The sequence below is a fragment of the Falco cherrug genome, chromosome 1 (assembly GCF_023634085.1).
Source record: "Falco cherrug isolate bFalChe1 chromosome 1, bFalChe1.pri, whole genome shotgun sequence".
Classification (NCBI taxonomy): Eukaryota; Metazoa; Chordata; class Aves; order Falconiformes; family Falconidae; genus Falco; species Falco cherrug.
In genome coordinates, this window is record NC_073697.1 from 122410927 (window position 1) to 122433721 (window position 22795).

General features: G+C 40.3%; 1 protein-coding gene across 10 annotated transcripts; it reads left to right on the top strand.

Annotated features, from left to right (window-relative positions):
• The first annotated feature begins 2370 nt into the window (after window positions 1-2370).
• PCTP (phosphatidylcholine transfer protein) lies at window positions 2371-14433 on the top strand. Of its 10 annotated transcripts, none has more exons than XM_055726228.1 (8): window positions 3139-3412; window positions 4673-4789; window positions 6777-6906; window positions 7466-7583; window positions 11393-11472; window positions 11784-11955; window positions 12647-12714; window positions 13213-14433. In XM_055726228.1, exons 4-8 carry the CDS (start codon window positions 7541-7543, stop codon window positions 13276-13278), a joined length of 429 nt encoding a protein of 142 aa, XP_055582203.1. In that variant the 5' UTR covers window positions 3139-3412; window positions 4673-4789; window positions 6777-6906; window positions 7466-7540; the 3' UTR covers window positions 13279-14433. The 10 variants fall into 10 exon arrangements, with proteins under 10 accessions (XP_055582178.1, XP_055582160.1, XP_055582214.1 ...); XM_055726211.1 differs by lacking the exon at window positions 3139-3412 and adding an exon at window positions 3430-4332; XM_055726185.1 differs by lacking the exons at window positions 3139-3412; window positions 6777-6906 and adding an exon at window positions 2780-2919.
• Window positions 14434-22795: the final 8362 nt, after the last annotated feature.

The window sequence follows — 22795 nt, forward strand, 5'->3', positions numbered from 1 at the left end:
TTAGGTGGATCAATCCCATCGATAGCGCAGATCAGCAAGTGTCCTTGAGGTGTCATTTCCCACTGAAAGCAGCAGCAGCTAAATACCTAAGAAATACTAAGTATGCAGGTCAAGTCATGGGCACTTGTTAAACTCCCCCTCATTGCCCTAGAATAGTAACCCTCTATTTTCATTCAGTTAGTATTTAGGTCCCTGACCCATGTGTGGGACTGGATCGTGCTGTATCTAGGCTGCCGTTGGTAGCTGTGCTCAAGCTTGGGTTCATGTTCCCAGAACCAGCTGCCCTGAAGCAGTTGCAATGCCATTGTTATTTGGTTCAGAGCTCTAGAAAGGTTGTCCCTGCTGTGTCCGAGCTCACCCCAGACTACAGCCACACTATCTAGTAGTGCAGGTAGCAAAGGGTTTGGGTTCAAAGTTTAGCTTCTATCCCTAAACTAAGGGCAATAGATGGACATACAAGTGATAAATAATAACACATAAACATGCAGGAAAATAAAAAATAAAGTCTCCTTTCAGAACTGTTTGTGCTTTCTTAGTAATCACCACTCCTTATTTACCAAGAAAAAAGGTCACATAGTAATGCCTTTTTTGAAAGCTTTGGTCCCTAGGGTAGCCTTGTGAGATAAATCTCTTTTTCCACGGGAGTGCTGGGGGGAGGGAGGAGGGAGTGACCAGGCAGCTGTAGCCAACTTACAACTCTTGATGCCATGTAGACAACCATATAATGCAAAACATTTACTGAAAAACAACGGGCAGTGTTGAGCTGTGATGACTTTAGTCCTTTTGCACAAACAAGGCTTCTTAAGAGATCATGAAATCTCACAGACGTGTCCTTGCTGCATGTTAAACATCAACTTTTGACTCACAACTCCTCCTTCTGCATACTGGGTGAAAGCCATCTCTCTCCAAACAAGAGCCACAAGCTCTTTCAGTCTCACATGAGTCCGATTTCAGAGCCTGAATGGGATTTAAAAGTGAGGTAGAAATGTGGTAAAATCACTGCAGAAGTAAAACTACTGTTTAAAGAAATATTTCTGTAAGATAAACCAAAGCAGTCTCACCTACACATAATTGTCTTATTCCATTTTAAAGACCAGATCCTCAGCTGGGTGAGCAGCATAGCTCCACTGAAGTCAGCTTATATCAGCCAAGAATTTACTTGTAAGGATTCAGCTGTAAGAAGCATACTGTCATAACATTTTGGAGAATCAGCTGGAGTGACTGAAAGCACACCATTGTAATTCACAAAGAACATGAATAAGCCAAAATATTTTATACATATTATATAAATATTAATAATAAAAGCTCATAATACATGTAAGCATACTACAAAAATAAAAAGAACTGGAATGTTTGCCTAGCAGTTTCGCTGGGGATGTGAGAGCAGGTAATGTATAGGCAGAGGCTTATTACCACTAGTGGCATTATTTTAGACAGATGCTATGGGTCAAATTCTGGCACCAAATTTACATGCTGGGGGGAGGGTTGTGAGATACCATCTTGCCTTCTGCCAAAACCAACTCTCTCCACGTTTTCTGGACTGTGTAAGGATGATGCTCAGCCTGTATGTCCAAACCAGAGCCAGCCAGAAATCCTCATGCTCTGCTTGCAAACCAATTGACCGGAACTGGAAAGGACAGCTGACATAAGTGAACTCTTTGTCAAAGAACTCAGCCAGTTGGCAGGGAAGCGAGAAAAAGCTACATTTTGCCAGCCTTGCACAGAGGTTAGCACCAAGTACATTGGGTTAGTGTTATCAGACAGGCTTTTTGTCAGTCAGTAGCTTTGATGACGTCCCACAGCTCAGAGCTGCTTGCATTTTATTCTGAAGACAGTGTTCAGCAGGAGTACCTCACAAGAATTAGAGGAATAAAGCTGTAATGAAAACAGATGTACAACTCCAGGAAAGAAACCAGCTTTGGCCACTTAATGTTTTGATGACGTGAATGCTTTAGCCTGAAACGTGAGCGTACTGTTATAGGCAGTGTCATTCAGCAGGAGCCTAAGGTGTGAGGTCTGTCACTGTCAGTGGATTCCTCCTACCTGGGAGCTCAGCACAGTGAGTGTTTTGTCCCCTTCCAACCTGTCCACCCCAGTCCAACGCGGCCAGAGCCCGCTGCCACCTCCTCTTTGCTGCCACTTCTGCCAAGCTGTCTGAGCCTCAGCGACCGTGCCTGTGTCAAACATACCTACCAACCAGCTGCACAGCATTTATGGGTTATTTGTATACTCTCACATGAACAGTCCGTAAGGAAAGCTTTTTCAAATGTGAAAGTATAGATATATTAAAAAAAAATAAAAATACATGTGCCCATAAAGACTATTCAATCTCTGTCCACCCAAAAGCAAAGGCTGTGACCAACACACCAACGGAACCTGGCCGTGCTCCGGCACCGGACAGACACGCACGGTTCAAGGCCGCCTGCCCCACGTACGGCCGCCAAACGGTTCAAGGCCACCTGCGCCACGTACGGCCGCCAAACGGCGACCCTAGCACAGGACGGGAGCGAGCGCGGAGTGCCCCTGCCGGGCAGAGGTGCGCCCGTACGCCTGCCCGTCTGTATCACACCGATCCAAACCCACGGGCTCCGCGCAGCGCAGCGGGCAGCCGCGCGGGCGGTGGCTCCGGGGCGCGGCGGGGGCCGGCCGGGCGGCGGGGCGGCCTGTTGGCGGCCGTTGGCGGCCATTGGCTGGGCCCGGAGCGGCTGCCGGTGCCCCGCGCCCGCCGCCGCCGCCCGGCGCCAGCGCCCGCAGCCACCACCGCCGACGAGGATGGCAGCGGCGCGGCCGGGGCGCTTCTCCGAGGAGCAGTTTCGGGCCGTCTGCCGGGAGCTGGACCAGCCGCCGCCGGCTGCGAGGGGGCCCTGGTCGCTCACGGTGGACAGCATGAGCGTGAAGATCTACCGGGTGTACGACGAGGTGGGCGGCCGTGCCGCGGGCCCTCCCCGTGCGGGGCTGGACCCTGCGTGGGGGAGCGCGGCTGAGGAGCAGAGCGGGCGGCGGCCGGGGGTGCCTTGCTGCCGCGGCTGGGGGGAGCCCGCACAGCTCAGGCCGAGGTCCGTTGCCCGTCCGGGCGCTGCCGACCCCTGCTCGGTTTCTCCAGTCTCCCCGAAAGCAGCTTTCAGGGTAATGCTATTAACTGCTGATGGAGAAAGCCGCGCTGCTGCAGTAAACACCGCTCTTACAGACTGCCGGCGGAACCTGCGAATTGCGAGGCTCTTAAAACTTGTTGACCGCTAGTGGCAGGAGAAATGCTGGTGGAAGGTGCTGTCGGCAGCAGGAGCAGTCGTGGGTCGGAGGGGGTGCTTGCTCCGTGTGTCCCGCTTCTCTCCTGAGCCCTCTGAGGGATGCGTCTGACCCCGCACACCAGCTCCTGAGCGCTCCTGTGGTGGAGCATCCTCCTGATCTGCAGGTTCCTGCCTCCCTCCTTCTCCCTCTCTCCAAAACTCCCTTCACGTTGATTTTCCACCGCTCTTCCTTGTAAAACCAGGAGGTAGTTCAGAAGGGTTGGAACTGAAATTCCTCTTTTTGGAGGGACTTACTTCTTAAAAGAAGTTCAAAAGTTTAGACTTCCAGAACTGACTTTAAGTGATTAGCATAGTGAGTGTTTCCCTTCAGATGCAGATATAATGATTTTTGAATCCATATAAATATGCTACTTCTTTAGCTTGGTGATCATAGTTATCTCTCAACACCTTATAAAGCTGGACTTCATGCTTTGCTTTGCGTGAAAATTTGGTATTTGTGTTCTCAAAAATCATTTCAGGTGCAGTCATGTAAAATAGCAAATAAAGCAAATATATAGGTTGGTGTGAAAGGCAAAACAGGGTAGGGAATGTATTTCTAAAAAAAAAAAAAAAAAAAAAAAAGGTTACTTAATAGACCCTGTAACTTTTTGGTGGTAAATATTCCTATTTGCATGGGTGTGGTGACTGGCAGTACCAAGACAAGTTTATCAGTGAGGGCCCACAGCGAAGGCACGCCTCGGTGTCTGCCAGGTGTCTGTGCAAGATTAGATCTGATGCTGAAATGGAGCGTTGCTTCTGGAGTGGATGAAATGAAACAGAAACTTTAGGACAGGAACTCATCACAGCCCTGTAACGAAGTGAACACAGTGAAGGAAGGCAGGGTAACTTTGGGAAGCTGGGGGCTGGATTTAGCCAAACCAGTGGGACCAGGTGACCCTGAGACTTGTACCGCAGCAGCCTGTGCTGCGGTGGCTTTGCTGCTGTCATATAGGTTGAAGCTGGCTAGATGGAAAGTAGCTCAGGCTTCTCCTTCTCATGCTTTTATATAGAAGGACTATTGAGCCGACTAAAAAAACATTTAGAGGTGTGTCTTCCTCCCCCCCTTCATATTGAACTATGATCCTTATTTAGGCTAGATCAGGGGTCCTCAAACTATGGCCTGCGGGTTGGATACAGCCCCCCAGGGTCCTCAATCCGGCCCCCGGTATTTACAGACACCCCCCCACACACACACCCACACCCTGCCGGGGGTTGGGGGGGAAACCAAGCAGCCACAGATGGCTTCCTGCCACTTCATCCGCACACTGGCCCCCTGTTTAAAAAGTTTGAGGACCCCTGGGCTAGATGGACACACTAGGTAAGATGCAAGGGACCTTCAGTCTTCTGATTCTACTGGGAAATAAATCTGTTGTTTTGTCTTTCAGTTGCTTAAGATTGCGACATGAGAAGAACCAAGTCTAGGAGGAGGGTCTTTGCTTAAAGTTGTTACTGGAAAAGTTGGCTTTTGACATTTACTGAACTGCAAGTCCACTATAGCAATGGTAGTCCGGGAAGCTGAAGGCAGCAATTATATTTCCTGTTGCCTTCTTTTTCCACCTTTTCTTTCTACCTTCTCTGCAGGCTACACAAATAGATCTCCTGGACTTTGCTGCTCTGTGCTGTATTCCAACCTGCTGATTGATTCTCCTGCTGATACACCTCTGAAAACCTGAAACATTTCACTCTTGTTTTGATTTTCTTATTGTAAATTGCCGGTGTATTGAATGTCTTTGTCTTACCTCCTGCAAGATGTACTGTAGAGGAATGAAGGCAGTGGATTCATTAGCATTGATAACATGCAGCTGTGTCCTTGCCTCAGAGGCAGTGGGTTGATTGATATAGATGATGTGCAGGTGTAGCTCGTTCCCACTAAGTGGTTAAACAGCCCTGAGGATTGTAGGAGAGGGGGTCAGATGGAGGAGGAATAGTGTGGTCTGATCTCTGGAGGAAGGAGATACAACACAGGCAGTAGAACCTGACCAATGGTAAAGCCTTGTTGCAGTCTACTAGTTTGATTGTGTTGTAGTAATGTACTGTTCATTTTTCAGATCATAATTTGTTATTTCATATTCTTATCAAAATACTACCTTTTTAATAGAAGATATTTAGTGATCTATGCTGTGATTTGTCTAGCAGTGGAACAAATTGGTAGCTAACAACAGCATAATTTCTTGATCTGTCTTGAGCTACAGTATAAGAACTTGAAGACTATGGATGCAAGAACGACTGAACTGATATTGTGAACCAGCTGGGAGCCTACCTTTGAATGTAAGGTAGAGTCCCATGTGTGAAGTCAGGAGATGAGGTAGTGTAGCATGTGCACTCTGAATTTAGTGGCTTCTGAATTATGTGATGGCATCACTACAGCTCTGTTTTAACCTCTGATAGAGGTTCTATCTATAGCAAAAATGCTTTTAAGACCTATATTGTATGCATATCTTTTGATAATCCCCAATTAAAAAGTATTACAGGCACTTCCAGCTGCTTATTGGGTAGAACACAAAAGCTTTAGAGACAAGCAATACTATGTCAGTTTGTGGTTCTAAAACTTTTACTCTAGAAGTGTAAAACTGGTCTGTTCTCACAGAGCTACAAAGCACACAGTTCTATGCAAAGTCTTTGAGGCAAGCTCTGATAGCTTAAATGAGGAAATTACTGCATGGCTTTCTTCTATCAAATTAAGAGGGATTTAAAGGATGCAAAGAAACGGTGAGTGCACTGATGAACAGCTAGCTTTGCATGTTGAGCGCAGAGTTAAAGTTTTGGGTGAGTTTGGTTTGTTAAATTTCAAGATGCAGTCATAATCAAAGTCCAGGAAAAGGATACAAAGACTTCTATTCGTCAGTGGAAGAGCCACCCCATGACATGAGGAAGTAAGACTTTCTTCTGAATTACTAGAAGAGAACAGCAAACCACAATTCTTGCTCCTGTATTACGTGACACAATGTAAATATACATACATGCAAGATAATCCACATAGCGTTTCTGATTAGTGACCTGGAATTAAATAGTGTTTAAGCCAAATTAACTATTTTTGGAGCATCAGTGTTGTGCTTTGGCATATACTGCTGGGTCTCAGCACAGTTTCAGGTGTGATATTCTCAAAATTAGTTTTTCTTGTGAAAATAAAAATGTTGATGCCTTTTACAAAGACGATATAAGTGCATGGGACTGCACAGGTGCTAAACAGTTCCAGTTTAAAAGCTAGCGATTGATGCTTCTGTGAAGCCACAGTGAAGACAAGTAGCTTAAGCTTCTTGGTCCCGTTATTATCTTTGGGCACATCAAATCTTCATCATCTAGGGTTGATTTGTGAAGGGGAGGAGAAGAAGAAAAATCAACCATTCACTATAGAATGTTGTATAATCCTTCCCTCAGTTTCCTTGGGAATGCTTGAATTTGACTCCTATACTGTATATTTAAAATACTCTTCTTGTTTTAATTCAGTACTGAACTAGTCCTAACAATAATACAGACTTTACTGTATAGGCACAGGTGGAGTTTCCATATGCTGAGACTAACATTAAAAGCATTAATATAGGAGATATCCTGTACCCCATCTCTTCAGTGCAGACAAACAGCTTTCAGAAGGAAAATAGCTGATAAATACTCAAAACAGGTATGATGGTGCATTGTATAAGCATGAACATTGTAACGCGTTTTTGTATTGGCCTGAAGTATAAGCATACCTAACTTGCTGGAAAACTTATTCCAGATCATGCAGTACTTTGTAACCTCCTCGAAATGGCTGAGATCCTTAAGCATGCTCTAAAGGATCTGGAGACCTTGCCATAAGAATTTAATGCTTCTGGTAAGCTTCAGTGTGGGCAAGATTTAGCCCAGACTGCCCAGTGGAGATGGAAGAGGGCATGTGTGTGTATGCGTGTGAAGAAACACGCTCCCTTTGGAACTACTTACGAAATAAAAGGGTACTCGTGTAAGGGAAGGAACAAGCATTGTGCAGGGCAGGTCAGCCTGTCAATTTAAACTTTTATGTATAGATCAAAAAGTTGAGAGGTTAAAGACTGAATCTTGCGTTGTGTTTTGAACGCTTGGTCTCACAGCTCTTGAGCATATTTGTAGTATGTGCCCCACCTAACTTCCTTCAGCTGTTCTCCCTGCTGCAGAGTACTTCCCTTTCCTGTGTGACTTTTCTTCTCCCCATTCTGTTTCCACAGAGATCAGGACTTTATGAGTATAAAATCTTTGGTGATATTGCTGACTGTCCCCCAAAATTGTGTGTGGATTTCTATATGGACTTAAACTTCAGAAAACAATGGGATAATAATATTAAAGGTAAGATTACCTAGGTGGTTTAAAAGCAAGTTTTATGTCCACGTTGACTCTTCCTGATAAAACTTTCTTCAAAGGTATTTTAAAGATGCTGCATCCGAAGACTTGGACTAGACTTGGGCATCTTTTGGGGTAAGGTTGCACTCTGAAAATCACCATATAGTTTTCTTCTGGAATTAGTTTTTTCTGTGTTGGTTAAAACATATAATTGGCATCACTTGTTCTGCTGGAGCACCTCTTCGCTTCTAGTTGTAATTCCTAGGTTACATTTTAGTAAACATTCTGCGGAGATATGGAGATGGTACCTTTTGTGCATCTTTGCATATTGCAGTGGGCAGTGAAATCATAGAATACCGAGATGGAAGGGACCTCAATGATCATTTGGTTCAATCTTTCTTAGCAAAAACATGGTCTAGACAAGATGACCCAGCACCCTTTCCAGCTGAATCTTGAAAGTGTCCAGTGTTGGGGAATCCATCACTTCCCTGGGAAGATTATTCCGATGGCCGGTTATTCTCATCATGAGAAATTTTCCTGTGGCTTGCACCAGTTTGATGCACAATGGAATGCTTTTTCCTGAAAATATTGGTTGATCTTGGCACCTTTTACAATCAGAAATGGATGTATTGAGAGAATAGATAGTAACTTTGCCTTTTCCAGAGGAAGGAATTTATTTGTGTTCATTTAATGTCTTTGAAAAAAGGAGTTTAATCTGGATATCCACATGATGTTAAAACATCTTAAGTCAGCAGCGGCAAGTGACAGGGCAGGGATTCAGCTGATGTGGGCATCATTTGTTTTAAAGATGGGGAGCCTTTCCCCTTTAAGCCTGTGGTTAAAATCAGTTTGGGCCAATAAAACTGAAACATGGTCAAAGTGTTCTGCTGAACAAAGAACAGTGTTAAAAACCAAAGAATTGTTAAATGTTGTGCTTGTTAAGTCTAGGACAGCTCTATGATGAATGATAACTGGCAATGCCTTTGGCTGTATTGGTACAGAGAACCACATATTTGACTCATATCAGTACTTGGTCAAGCTTAAGAAGCTGTGTTTTCATTAGTGTTATTTGCCAAAATGGGCAATACCTTTCTTGTAGCAAAGGCCACTTTGCCATTAATGAAACAAAAAGAGTTGGAGTGGGACTCAAGTTTATCCTATTGGATGTCAAAATACAATGTTAGCTTGAATTACTTCAATAGTCTTTAAGTGCATTTAGAAGAACTGAATACTTCTTAAACACTTTTTTCTTTTCTCTCAGTGTAATGCCTTCTTAGAGAAAAGAAAGGAAGCAGTTGAGGGAAGCTACACCCTCAAACTAAAAGCTAGATAATGTTGCAGAGCTGGCATTTATATCCTTGCTGACCATGGTATGTTCATCTGTGAATTTATACTTATGCTGGTACTTCAAGGCCAGCATTTAACAGAGTTAACTCTTGAGGTGCATAAGCATAATGTTAACACTCTCCTTTTAGCTTAAGAATTGATAAAAGCCCACCCATTATTTAGAACTCTTAAGTATGATGAAATAGTGCTAGTCATCATTTCAATGTAAGCTTGGGGTTTTTTTCTTTCACATTTAGGGGAAAAAACCAGAAAACTTCCATTCAGAGCCTTCTTGTCCTTTGTTTTACTGTTTGCATTCCTTGTTGCTCTTACAACTGTGCAATAATGGCAGTCCAAAGAAGAGTTCTTTGCTGAACTGCTGGCTGGCATTGAAATAAAAACGTGACCAAGTAGAAGTAGCTGCCTTTATAGCTGGAAATGTAACTGCTCCTGCACCAAGCATAAGAGGAACTGATCTCTGTTCTCTAGTTCTGTTTAGCAAAACTCTTTAGGAAGGACTGGCTGGAGGCAGATATGGACAGAATTCCTGTCCATACATCAGAGGGTCATGCTTTGAGCTGTTCTTGCCAAGAGTTTGCCTGAGGCCTCAGAAATTTTGGTATCTGTCTGCTACTGTTGTTGCATTGCTGTTACTATCCTGGCTACTTCCAAACCAGGCTCCTAGATATCTACAGGATGTGGATGTTCTGGGGCCTGGGAAGCTGTGACTAAACTGTAAAGTAGTGACTGAAGCACCATATGCTTCTGTGGCATGGTAAAAAATAGTCGGGCCTGAGCAATACTGAAACTTGTTATTCCTGATTGCAACATTGTCATGATTGAGATCATACTTCCCAACGATTTAACAGTAATAATTGACTGCTAAAGCAGCAAATGCAGCTGTGCCTGTTCTGAATAAAATGGACTTGTGATCTGTTGTAGAAATGCTAAGTGAATTCTGGTGTATTGATTAAAATGCACCGTATTCTGCTTTGATCAGAAGCTGTCCACCAGTATTGAAGGATTGACAGACTAAAGTGAATACAGGTGGGATGTGACTTACCTATTTGGTTTTTTCTGTATTTGCAGATACAAAGGTAGCTGAGTTAGTAGTAGCTAACAAGAGCATCGAGGGCTTTAAAATAGTGTCTTAATCCCTTTGAAAAAGGAAAGCTCTGCATTTAGAAGTAAAAGTAGAGCTAATAAACCAATGCTCCAGTGACCTCTGGTGGGTAGCATCATGCTGTCGCTTCATCCAGCACTTGAGTATTGTGCATCCAATACTGCTCCAGCCTGAAGAAGAGGAGAAGCTGGTTTTGTGGGTGATTGCTGACTTGCAGGGCTTACTAACAGAAGCCTGGTTTGGAGCATGTTATATAGGGAAAGAATCTCCCATCTGTGGCACTCCTCTTGCCTTAGCAATGAGATTATCAGTCTGTTCTAGCCTTATTTGCAAAATGACTGAAAGTGATGTGGCAGACTGTGTGCATTAGTGCTGAAGGATACGTAGCCCTGCAGGCAGAAGTCTCCTCTAAAAGAGGAAAAGCCAACTCTGTTAATGTGAATGCCCTTTCTGGATCACACCCCTTCTAACTGCACCCATGTAATGACCAGTCCCTGAGCAGACAGGAATTTACCCTGGCTCAGCCCTGTGGCTTGTCAGGTCCATTACCCTGATAATGGCAGTTATTGCCTCAAGGGAAGAAGCTGTACAGTACACTGTTTTTCAAGCTCAGTTATGTAGTTTGATTTGAATTAGTTTTTCTCCTTCATGCCACACTACTATCTGACTGAGTCACTACCATGTTTTAGGGTCTATTCTTAGATATGTATTTTTCCTATTCAGCTGCCTTCTGATTGAGTTTCCAGGCAGACTGAAGGTGGTGTAATGAAGGCTCATAAACTGCTCAAGCTTCTTGTTCACTATTGCCTGTATATAGTGCTGTGAAATTCCTAATACCTTTTCCAAACTTCATTAATCCCTCATGTAAGACCTCTTTAGGTATTAGAAAGCAGTACTCGTCCTAGTTCCATGTGAACTCAGAATCCTTTACAAGGAGAATGGCATGCTTGTGAAAACGTATAGTGTACTTGTGGCTCAGAATTATACAGAATATGTGTAGGTGAGGAAAAATCTTTGAGATGGAAAGGCTTTGAATAAGCTAACTGAATAGGAATTTGACTGTGCCTCCCCCAGGATTGTTCTGGTTTGGGGGTTGGCCTTTTGTTTGTTTCTTTTTATCAATGAATTCAATAGCAGCAGAAAAATAGGCGACCTATTTTTGTGTATTTGGTTCCTGAACAACCCTGCTGCAGTACTTTTTTTAATGTCTTCTACTGCTACAACTTTACATACATATCAATTTTGACATAAAAGTTCTGTGTAGAATGTGCTTATGTCAGAAATCTGAGCAGTTCTTGATGCCATGTATGGTTCTGTTGCAGTAGAAATTAAAGATACCTAACAATTATTTTTTTTTCAACCGTAGCACTGTATGAGAGGACATATGATGGTGAAAAACTAATCTACATGGAAATGAAGTACCCTTTTCGTCTCTCAAGGAGAGATGTATCCTTTCAAGCTTTTCATTCCTCTTGCAGTTTTTGTCACCTGGTCATCCAGGAATCCCAACAATGTACTGATTCTACTGCTCAGCTGCACTTGATCTAAGATCTTGCAGTCCTCACTTACATGAATATGTATAGCATGAAGAAGAGTGTGGGTGCTCACATAGCTGAATTATTACTCTGCAGGATTGAATTGTGTAGAAGCATAAGAAATAACTTGAAGGGGCCAGTATTTGTAATGGAATTCACTTGTCAATTCATCATGTGTCAAACTGATGCTGTTTTGACATGCCTCCTCAACGTGGAATACAGTATGTTTATACTCGTGAATGTCAAGAGATGGATGTTGACGGGCGGAAGATCTGGGTTGTGTTAGCTCAGAGTGTGTCTGTTCCTCAGTGCCCTGAAAAGCCTGGTATTGTCAGAGTTAAAAGCTATAAGCAAAGACTGGCAATTGAAAGTGATGGCAAGACTGGATCTAAATGTAAGTATGATCACGAGTCATGTAGCCAGAGAATGTATGTATTGGCAAAATGCATGTAAAAGAGAGACTGGAAATTTTAAGCTAAAAGAAATTACTGTAAAGTGGATGTACTGAGCTCTGGGAATACTTTAAAATTAAGGAAACTTTTGGAAATGTCCAGTGCAGTGTGCTACTGTTAAGAATCTTTCATTTGACAGTTGGGCTGGGTAGTTAAGAATAGACTACTGACCGCTTCACCCTGCCCTGCTCCCCCTCCCCAGCCTGCACTTCTTTTCCTGCTAGCCAGTTCAGTTGGGTAAAGTCTGATACTAGCTGCAATCTGGTTAACTCAGCAGTAATTTAAGTTTCATGTTTGACAGATGTATAGATTAATGGGCTCATCTAGAGATTGACTCCTGCCTGAGACTAGTCCTTTAAAGATGATATTATAAAACAGGCTACCTGAAGTGGTTTGCAATAGTCTAAATTAATATCATAGTGCTTTCAGCTTCCCACAGGCTAACTGGGAACGGCAATACTCATTTCACATTTTACTTCAGTAAAAGTTGACTTTTTTATGAAGAATTTAGAGCACAACTGTTGTACTTGGTACTTCAGTCTCGCACACCCAACAGCTTTGGTCATATGGTATTAGAGTTAATACTCAGACTATGGCTGGATAACTTTCTGGTACCTTCTCTCTCATCTCTAGTCTATATGTACTATTTTCTTAATCCCGGTGGCAGTACTCCATCACGGCTGATCAATTGGATTGCCCAGGTAAGTAAAGGTTGACAGCACAATTGTCTTTGGTTAATCTGTTTCAAACAGTGTTCTCACTGCATCCATACCTGTCTTCTGCATGTTGGGTTGAATTATTTATTTTTTTTTTCCTGAAATTGATATATTGACCTTTCTAGCTCTTATGTTGCGTCATTTTTAGTGTCTTGTTGTTGTCTGCTCTTAAGGCAGTTGTCTTAATTTTGTATTTATTTTTTTATTCCTATCAAATTCCTATGGTTAGTCAACCAGGCAGGTAAATTTCTGCAATAAATCCATGTTGCAGAGCATATGTGAACAGCCTTAATGCAAGCAAACTTCAATAATGCAGTCTGTTCACAAAGTATTAAAGGAATGGTTTGCTGCTTTGTACTAGATCTTAGACTTGTCCTGTATTTGTTTGAAGGCCTTGGTATATATAGTGGGAATTCTCATCTTGCTTACAGTTTTTCTTGATTACATTGTGCAAGAATGACTTTTCCGCTTTTCTTTTTACAGAGTGCTGTGCCTGCTTTCTTGAAGGATATGCGAAAAGCTCTCCGTAATTATTCTAAGAGCACATAGTTTGAAGTTGATCTTAATTGTTTTAATTCCTAGAGCTCTGCACTTACAGGAGTGTCTATTATATATGACACTGGATAAAATCTACCTCTAGTATTGGAAAAAATTCTATTTTAGTTGGTTTGTCTTGAGTTTTATTAGATTTTTGTTTCTAGCTCTAACTGAAAAGCTAACCACTGACGTAGCACCAACATCACATGCATCCTTTTGAAAGTACTTAAGTTTAGCCTTGTTCCCTGTGTGTCAACTGGAGGAGTTCCATTGATTGAAACATTACATTGTCAGACAAGAGGCAATGATCTTGCTAGGAAAAACGTCTGAACTTGGACTGAAAATTCTCTGCATGTGTTATGCCTGGATCTGCCTTTGTGGCCTTGCAGCGTGGCTTCCTACTGAAACTGAGTAATGGAACTTGCATTGCTTAGAAGCAAACACTTTGCTACCCAAGTTTGTCCTTCTTGAACTATCTGCCTGCTATAAACCTGAAATATGCCAAGGGCATATAGGTAAATTACTAGAAGTCTGCAAAAGGAACTGAAACTCTGTGTTACTAAATTTCCTTGTGATGGCTTTAAGTGCAGATATAAAAGGACTTGTGCCTAAAACCTTGCATTCACATCTCAATACCCCTGTATGATAAGTAAGAACTATTAGCCATGGCCAGGTGGAAGAAAAAGAGGACTTGGCTTCCATGTCTTGTTTAAGGGGAACAAGTTGTATCTTCAGAGTCAGGAGCCTCATCTATACAGCAACTTGAATACCAACTTGAAATTTGAAGTAATTTTGAACAGGATGCCTGCAACTGAATGTGAATGAACTTGCTGTGAAACTTGGGCATACTTGAATTTTTAAATTTCATGCTGATGTAAAGAATGAAACTAATTTTGGATGATAATCTACAAAAAGCACAACTGACCAGGAAATTAAATTTCCAGTACCTTTGTGGGGGAAGCAGGGAGGGGGAGGAGGAATGGAGTTCAAAAGATGAGGGCCTTAATCTCAGGAATTTAAAATATTTTGTGTTATTACTAAATCTGATCCTGTTACTGAACAAATCTTGTAATGGGGTAGCTTTGTCTTTTTTTAAAAAAAAAAATGAAGTGATTGCCTTTATACTTTTTACAAATATTAGTTTCCAATAAATCATTATTTTATCCATGCACTGCTGTGGTTCCATCTCTCACATTTAAGATTGGCCACGCTGGGCAGGCCACAAATGACAGGCTGACATCACAGGCTGCTTTATTTTTAAAGGCTTTTGAAAGAGTAACATGGATTCATGAGATTTAAGTAGGATTCTGTAGAGGAATGAAGCTGGGTTAATTATCATTGATAATACACAGCTGTGGACTGGCTTCAGGGGCAGCAGGTTGGCTGATGTAGATAAAATGCAGCTGTGGCTAGTTCTGTTAAGTGGTTGAGAGCTAACAAAGAGAGAACAGCCAAGGAAGAGAGACAAGAAAGAAGCAAGAGAAGAGAGAGAGAGCATGCCCTGGGTGAGGAGAGATTAGGAGAAGGCAGCAGAGTGACTGGCATGAAGAGTATGGTTGGTATGTGATGGTAAAAGACCTTGTTGCAGCTGGCTAGTTTGGAGAGTGCTCTGACAGGATTCCATGTGTTCTGAAGAGTTTGCTGCCAGCAGTTTAGGCATTTTTCAAGTGTCTTTGACTTGGAGACCATTACTGAATTGAGTATTACAGTTCCAATCCATTTTAATTTTAGCTGTCACATTTTCTCCAGCAGATGAAGGACATATATGCAAAGAAAATAGTTCTGAAGCATAATTCTCTTTTAACTTCCCATAATTTTTGTACACGTGCTTACTGGAACTGGAGCTGAATTTTTATTTGTGTACTGGGTTTTCTCCATCATACCAAGAATATGATGGTGTTTTATTTGAATAGACTAATTCTCAAATTTCTTTTTTTGGCTGTGTTTAAAAAAATTACCTTGAAAATTCAGAAAACATTTTAGCAGTGTGCTAAGTATGTAGGAATTCAAATGTCATAAGCAATCACAAGAACACCAGAGCTGCTTTTAGATGATAGGATGTGGATACGAGTTAGGTCCTGAAGCAAAACAACAAAGGCCAGACTAGATAGATCATTCAAAAGAAGGTAGAAAAGCAAACCGAGCTATTGTAGACTTGGTATAACAATTTAAAAGGAGACTAGCTGAGGATGAATCTTACTGGAACAATGATGCAAACTAAGTGATTTCCAGTTCTTTCCAAACAAAACTGATGTCTGTACCACAGTAGTACAAAACTGACCTGTAATTATAAACCTACCTTGAAACATACGAGTTTCAAAGTTTACAAGAAATGTGTACCTAGTGAGGTGAGGATGTGCACAGACATGAGTCATGTACAGATGAGCTAATTTTTTTTTGTCATACTTTTTGTCAAACAAATCCATAATTTTGTTTGGTCTTTAATGAAATGAATGCAGGAGAAAGAATGAAAGCATTATATATTCATAAATTAATGATTGCATCTTTGTCATTACAGTTGTCATCAAGACATAGTATACATTTGTCTGCAGTAGGCTGAAACAGTAAGACTGAACGTTCAAGAGGCTGAATGGCTCCATTGTCAATCTTGCTGAAATCTTGATCTACAGACCCCACACAGAGTACAGAATACATAGCCATTGCTCATGTATCGTTATTAAAACCCTTGCACAGGCAGTTTCTTGTGCTGTACACAACTTTCCAAATTAAAGCACATTTGTTTAAACAGTAACTGCTAAAAAAAAGCTTTTTATCTGTTTACAGGCAACTAACCAGTAATGTGAGATGAATGCAACATCTGATCTCTTGATTTTAGGTCCCCATGGGTTTTCATAGTGACATAAATATGCTGTGACACTTGACTTTATTTAAGTACATGTTACTACACCTATCTTGTATTACTAGCGAAGAAAAAGCAGTTCCAATTTTGTGTAATGTGGCTTCTTGTCTAAATGGGAGGTTATGACCAGAAAGAAAGTGTTGGTATTTTTCAGTCTCCAGTTGTAAAGACATTCATATAGCATTTTAGAGCTTTATTCATGATTGGTTAAGTATTGATCTCGTATAAATTATACATGCATTGTGAACTTTTCTGGATGGCTTGAACAGAAATTTACCTGCTGTGAAAGCTGTCATTATGCATTACGAGTTCTGGTGCACAGGGTTAAAAAAAAAAAAAGGAACCCCTCTTCCCATGCTGTTTGTTTATGTAGAATGTGAAAGTTAGCTTTCTGTTTCCATCGGCTTGCCTAAAACCAGAGTATGTAGTTTGTTCTTTTAGAGTGATCTTTTGCAAACATAGGGCTGTTTGAATAAAAAGAATGAAGCGTTTCTGTTAGATGATGATTGATCCTCTCATCTTCTATATAGCACCCCCTTTAATAGATCGGTAGGTGTCATGCTACAGATTAATGGGGACTAATTAAGTTTTCCAGTAGCCAAATAGAACTAGAAAAATGCTGTAGTTTCTGGCAATAAACAGGCATCTGATTCAAAGCACAATAATTAGACTTTCCATAAATCATAATGAGCTTTGGATTTCTTCTCATATAGAACTTCAGTTTTAAAATTACCAGCTCTTACAAAAACATATTTTTGCATGTTGTTCTTCCCATAAAGTGGTTATTTGGGGGGGAGGATGACTGGTCACCCATCCCATTTCCATGAGCAGTAGTGGTATAACAAAGTGAATATAAACCATTCTTCCACATTGTGGTCTAGTCATTCACATCCATTCCTTCCATGTGATCTCTCTGCTAAACTATTTTATTTGAGTTGGAAGGTAACGTAAAGGAAAGATTCTGAGTAACCCAAAGTCAACATAGTGAATGATGTCAGATAACGCAATCACTGTAGTGCTGCCTCTCAGAAGATGATGTGTAAAGGGAAACACAAGTTGTTTCTGCTCAGGAAACATTTGGTTGATACTTCATTTCTCAAGCAGGTCACTGGATGTTTTTATAATTTAGTGGAACAAAAATGTGGGAAGATAGGGAGATAGGCTTCTGATATTAATGCACACAAGTAGACGATATATCTTCCCAACAAAATTTTTGCTTTCTATTATGTTAGTTTTCTATGTATGAAGAACATTTTCAAATGGGATCTCATGGTATTTAAATTTCACTTAGCTGACAGCACGGATTTGCCTTCCTCTAGACAGGAGGTTAACCCATAACCAAATTTACTGCCCCACTGTAGTCTAGAAGATCAGAGGAGACTACTAGACTTGCAGACAGAAAACTGTTTTTCACTCTTCTCTTAAAGGTCAAAAGACACTAAAAAGTTCCATATAAAAACAGAGAGGAAGGCTTACAACAGGAGGTAAGTGGTTATAAATCTAGATGGACTATATGGAAGATAAATGCTTTTTGAGAAGCAATAACAAGAACAAATATCTGTAGCAAGATGAGTTCTCGTGAAATTTTTTCATATCAGTCTGGCTTATAACTGCACACTTAAGAGGAATCTTGACCAACAAGGTAAATAAAGCTGGTGTTTAAGCATCCTACTAATTCATCTCTGCAGCTGCCAGTTAACATATTAATTAGGATTGGATATGAAAACATAAACAGAATGTCATCTTTCTCTGTTCAGTATTCCCTGTTCTTTGAGAACTTGACCATAAACAATTATTCTCATCTGGAACCTGAATCACAAAAGTATCCTGGAGTCTTGCTGTGAGACAGGAACATTTTAAATGGGAACGATTCTCCGCTGGAAACCTTCCTTTCCAAAGTAACAAGAATTGCATCGTGTGAATAAGTGTTTCAGTGGAACATGCCAGAATAAGCAATTATATTGAAGAGCCTTGAATATAGGTATTAATTTTAGTCTTGTAAATTTCCTGCATCCCAGCTGTGCAACTAGTTAAACAGAAAGCTGTTCCTACAGTTTAAGCACAAGTAACTGTAACATTAAGTGAGTTTACCTTTGTCTGTCGTCACTAGATTTCATGCAGATTTTTAGATTTTTCTAAGGCTTATTTCATAATTGGAGGTGGAAGAGGTTCTATTATGGGCTTTGTGACACTGGAAGAGTCAGTTTTTGCCCCAAGCTTAATTCTCTTATTATTCTTCATCTACAGAAGAAACTCCTGAGGATGAATCATTTTGATAGGTTGTGTTGTTCCTAAAATGACACATTTTGGATCGTAGCGGTTCTTCTATATATAAGGCCAAGGGTTACCTGTGCTCTGTACATACTTTCAGTAGATGCCTGCTGTTAAGTTACAAGGCTCACTGACTTTCTACCTAAGCATATCTTGAAAGGGTTTAAGTCTCTCTATTTCACCTAGAGTTGTGGGGGGTTTGGCTTTTATTATTCCTAGCATATACATACCTTCCAAAGCATTCTAGAAATTGTGTGTAATTGCCTCTAAATGAATGTTTCATGTTCAGCTGCGACCTGGAGTTATGGTTTAAGAATGGGGTTTTAAGCATTTTTATTAAGACCAGGCTGCTGCTGTGTATTTTTAAAGTTAATGTATTTTCTCAGCATGGAAGTCATATAATTGATTTGTACATTTGAGTGGAGAGCATGATCCCACAAGAAGCCAAAATGGCCTGGCCAACCCATTTACCCTGTGAAAGTCTTGTATGATGCTGTTCACCTATTCAAATAAAAACAAACAGTAAGAACATTTCTTCACCAGGAAATTACTTTGACACTAAAAGGGTCTATTGTCTCAGAGTGTGAGGTGGGTATGTGAAAGGGTACATTGTCTTCCACTGATTTTTTTTTCTTGTAACATGGGAATAAATGGACCCTCGATAACATGTAAGGCATGGTCCTAGGAACCATGGAGTTGAGGAGCATCATCACTGAATAATGATTAATTCACTAGAATGACAGGCAGGTTGTCAGTAATTTAGAAAAAGGACTTTAAAATACATTTGGAACAAGTTAGAGAATAAGAATAAACAAGTAATCTGAGGGGCCTTTAAGGTCTTTCAGCAAAGACAGGCCTAGAAATACCTGCCAGATCACCAAATGCAATTACAAACATCACATAAATAATTCCCTTTCATAAAATATGTTTCACAAGTATGTTTAGCCCATTTTCTCTTTCAGACTAGTAATTCTGTATGCTTAATATCTTTGCTAGTATGTTTATTGTGAAAATATGACTTGAGTAGAGAACTAATATTTTGTTCTTCATTTTTATGATCGGTAGATATCGGAATATTTTGTGACAATATAGGGGAAGGTTTTTTCACAGTGGTGATAATCAGCAATGAAACAAGTTGCTCTGACTGTCAGATCTCCATTTTTGGAGATATTCAAAGTTCATTTGGACAAGGCCCTAGGCAATTTATCTGACCTTGAAATTAGAGCCATCAAATTTGATGCGGCATTGGTCTGCAGGTTGGACCAGATGATGGGATGATCCCATATGTCCCTTCCAAGCTGAATTATTATATGTTTTTTAATAATAATAAATCCAGGAAATTACAGTGTGAATCTTTCTGAGAAGGCAGTATTATTTTCTTTCCAAATGCTGTTATTTAACAGACCAACTGGAATGAGCTAAATTCCTATGGTACACAATGAGATGCAGAAGTATATGAAAATCCTATATTCAAGATCTATATTAGAAACATGTACATACACATTTTTGACAAGGTGCATGCTGTAGGCTTGCATTATTGCTTTAGTTTATTATTTTAACTAAACTTATTGCTAGGAGTTTGTTGAGAAAACTGGAAAATTTGAACTAAATTAAATGAAAGCAGACTTTCTAATCTTTGCTAGTGGAGCTTAATATCATCATAAATACACTACTGAGTGAAAACATGATGACTCCTTTTGGAAAAGGACAGCAATAGCAGACAAACTGAGGTCGTGCTGTACACTCAGATAAAAGTTATTGGTGCCAGTTGTTGCTGTTCATTTCCTGTTGCATCCAGCAGCTGTAGATTGTATTTGAGAGGTTAAAGCTGGGAAAGGTTCAACCAGGCAAGGTTGAGATGTAAGAAAAAGGGAAGATGAAATGCAGATTTGGAATATCTAAGCATTCCGCAATGATCCTCTAGTTTTACCTTAACCATCATGGCACAGTATTTTTAAAGACAGCATGCTGAGCCAAATAGCACTCACAAAATTTTAGTCTTATGCATGGTGTGACTCTCTTTTTGTCAGATGGAAATATAGATTCAATCATATTTAATTAATATTAAAGGATATTTAGCATTTGTAAGTAGTCTTCTTTGCCAGACCTGGTCTCATTACCAGCCTAATTCAATATTTAGCAGCTGAAGATTAAGAAATCTTTGCATTGATTCTACGGTGGATTTTCCTCTGCCTGGTCCAATGATGAATATTTCCAATCTATGTTTACTGGTGAATGTCCTTTACTGTCACATGCCTTTCCCTTTCCCTTCTCCCTTCAATATTGTGTCAACATTTGGGATGAGCCCAAATCCTAATGTGTGGTTTGACCTTCTGACATCTTAGCCCAGTGAACTACCAACTTAGCCATGCTTCCTGCTCTGGAGGGTAAAGCACAAACATCACCCTCAAGGATCTTCTTCTGCCCACTTACTATTTTTATGCCTATCAGCGATTGTGCATTTCACTGTATTATAAAAATCTTGGATGCATTTTCATTCCCAAAATATATATGTGAATCTATGTATCTGGATTTATGTTGGAATAAGAATTAAGCCTTTTGGAACTGATAACTGTGAAACTAAGAAAAATGAGGGGCAAAATACAAACTGGACTGAGAAGACAGTACTGAATATAAGATTATATTGCTCAGCATTAAGCTGAGCATTCTGAAGCATTCCGAAAACAAATATGTGTTTAAAATGATGTGATAAAATATATGTACTATATTTTATAATAAAACATTTCATCAAATTCCCATAAAAAAGCAGGGCAAATTTTTCAAGTACATTTGTCCTATTTTTTTGTTAAACAGAGACATATATTTTGATATTGCAACAGTTTGGCTTGCTTTGCCAACTAATCAAAGAACAAAAGTATTTGCTAGAGTCCCAGTAAATACTGTCTTCTGACTTTTAAAAATGGAAACCTGTAGTATATTAACACTGTGGCACTAATGGGAATGCCAAGCTCTTAGAACATTCTTCCCTAGATAAGATGGCTTCAACTTTCAACTTTTGCAGTTTCCTGTTTTCTCCTAATATTTTGAGAGAGGAAAAAAATATCTGCATTGCTTCACCCTTCCCTTGCACAGAGGCTCCAATTCAAACGCTGTTTTGTTTGAGGGTAAGAATCAATTCACCACCTACAGTAGCAAATGAGGAGGAAAACAAAAAAGGTTCCTTTTTTAACACTTCAGAATGGCAGTACCAGTAATATGCCTTCAGTAGTTTCCACAGCAGAGATCAAATGAATGAAACATCAGCAAGCTAGGATAGCACAGTCTATTTTTGGTAGTGAAGCAAGCATCCACAAAGCTCATCTGGTTCGCTGGGGATATTAGAGGAAATTGCAAATACTGTAGAAGGCTATTCTGATGTCACATGCTTTTAGATGGGTTAGAAAGACAAATACTGAGTCTTTCACTTTGAATTTCTCTCTGTCAGTTGCTGTTTATCAAGCAAGGTTGTATTTTTGTCTATGTCACCCACGTGTCCCACAAACAACATTTTTTTTCAAGTACTAAAGGAGACTGTAATGTTGAAAGTACATAAATAAGCAGTGAAATAAGTTCAAATTTTTCACTTGGTTTTAAAACATACTGTAAAGAATATTTATTGGATTAGTTTCAAATGCAAATACCAAAAAATTAAGCTTTTCCCACCTCATTTTGCTCCCACTTTTCAATTTTTAATTACTAAAAAAAAAATGGAGTTAGAGAAAGATACAAAGAAAGGGATAGCAATGAGGAAACTAAATCTTCAGGTTTAGGGGGAAAACTGGGACAATGCTCCCATTGTCAATAAGAAATAAGGAAAATAGTATTTTTACCTTTGTTTTGTGAAACAAATTTAACATTTTTCAACTACTAACAGCCTTTTCCACTGCTGAAAAGCAGTTAATACTCTGGACAAAACAGAGAAAAAGTATTAAATCTGCAGAAACAAATAACTCCCTCTTCCTCTCACAGCTGTATGGCACAAGCAGCAGTGGAAAATCACCCCCGCACTCACTGTTTAAGAATTTTAACATCGGCTTAGCTCCATAGCATTACTTCCCTCTTAGCAGAGCATTTAGAATAATTCTGCCTCTTTCCCCATGGACCTGGATCGATTCTGCCTGTGTTGAAGAGCTGATGTACAGGGCAGTACACTCCAGGTACAAAAATGTTAGTCTCTCCAAATGGTTTATGATAATGCCTAGTAAGAGACTGAACTCCCATCTTGAAGCCAGCAATCTCAAAGTATGGCAACCCAGACTGCCATATTACTTCAAATACTATTTTGTTTCATCTGTATTGGAAGGCCACAGTTTGGGAAATGAAAGGGACCTCACAGGATAGAAATAAATATATTTATTATTATTATCTTAACTTTGGCTTCAGTAGGGTTATCTAAAG

Coding starts and splice junctions, on each gene's coding strand:
- PCTP (XM_055726203.1), top strand. CDS start 2,773: ATGGCAGCGGCGCGGCCGGGGCGCTTCTCCGAGGAGCAGTTTCGGGCC. Junction 2,920..7,465: donor TCTACCGGGTGTACGACGAG/GTGGGCGGCCGT, acceptor CTGTTTCCACAG/AGATCAGGACTTTATGAGTA. Junction 12,715..13,212: donor TGATCAATTGGATTGCCCAG/GTAAGTAAAGGT, acceptor TTCTTTTTACAG/AGTGCTGTGCCTGCTTTCTT.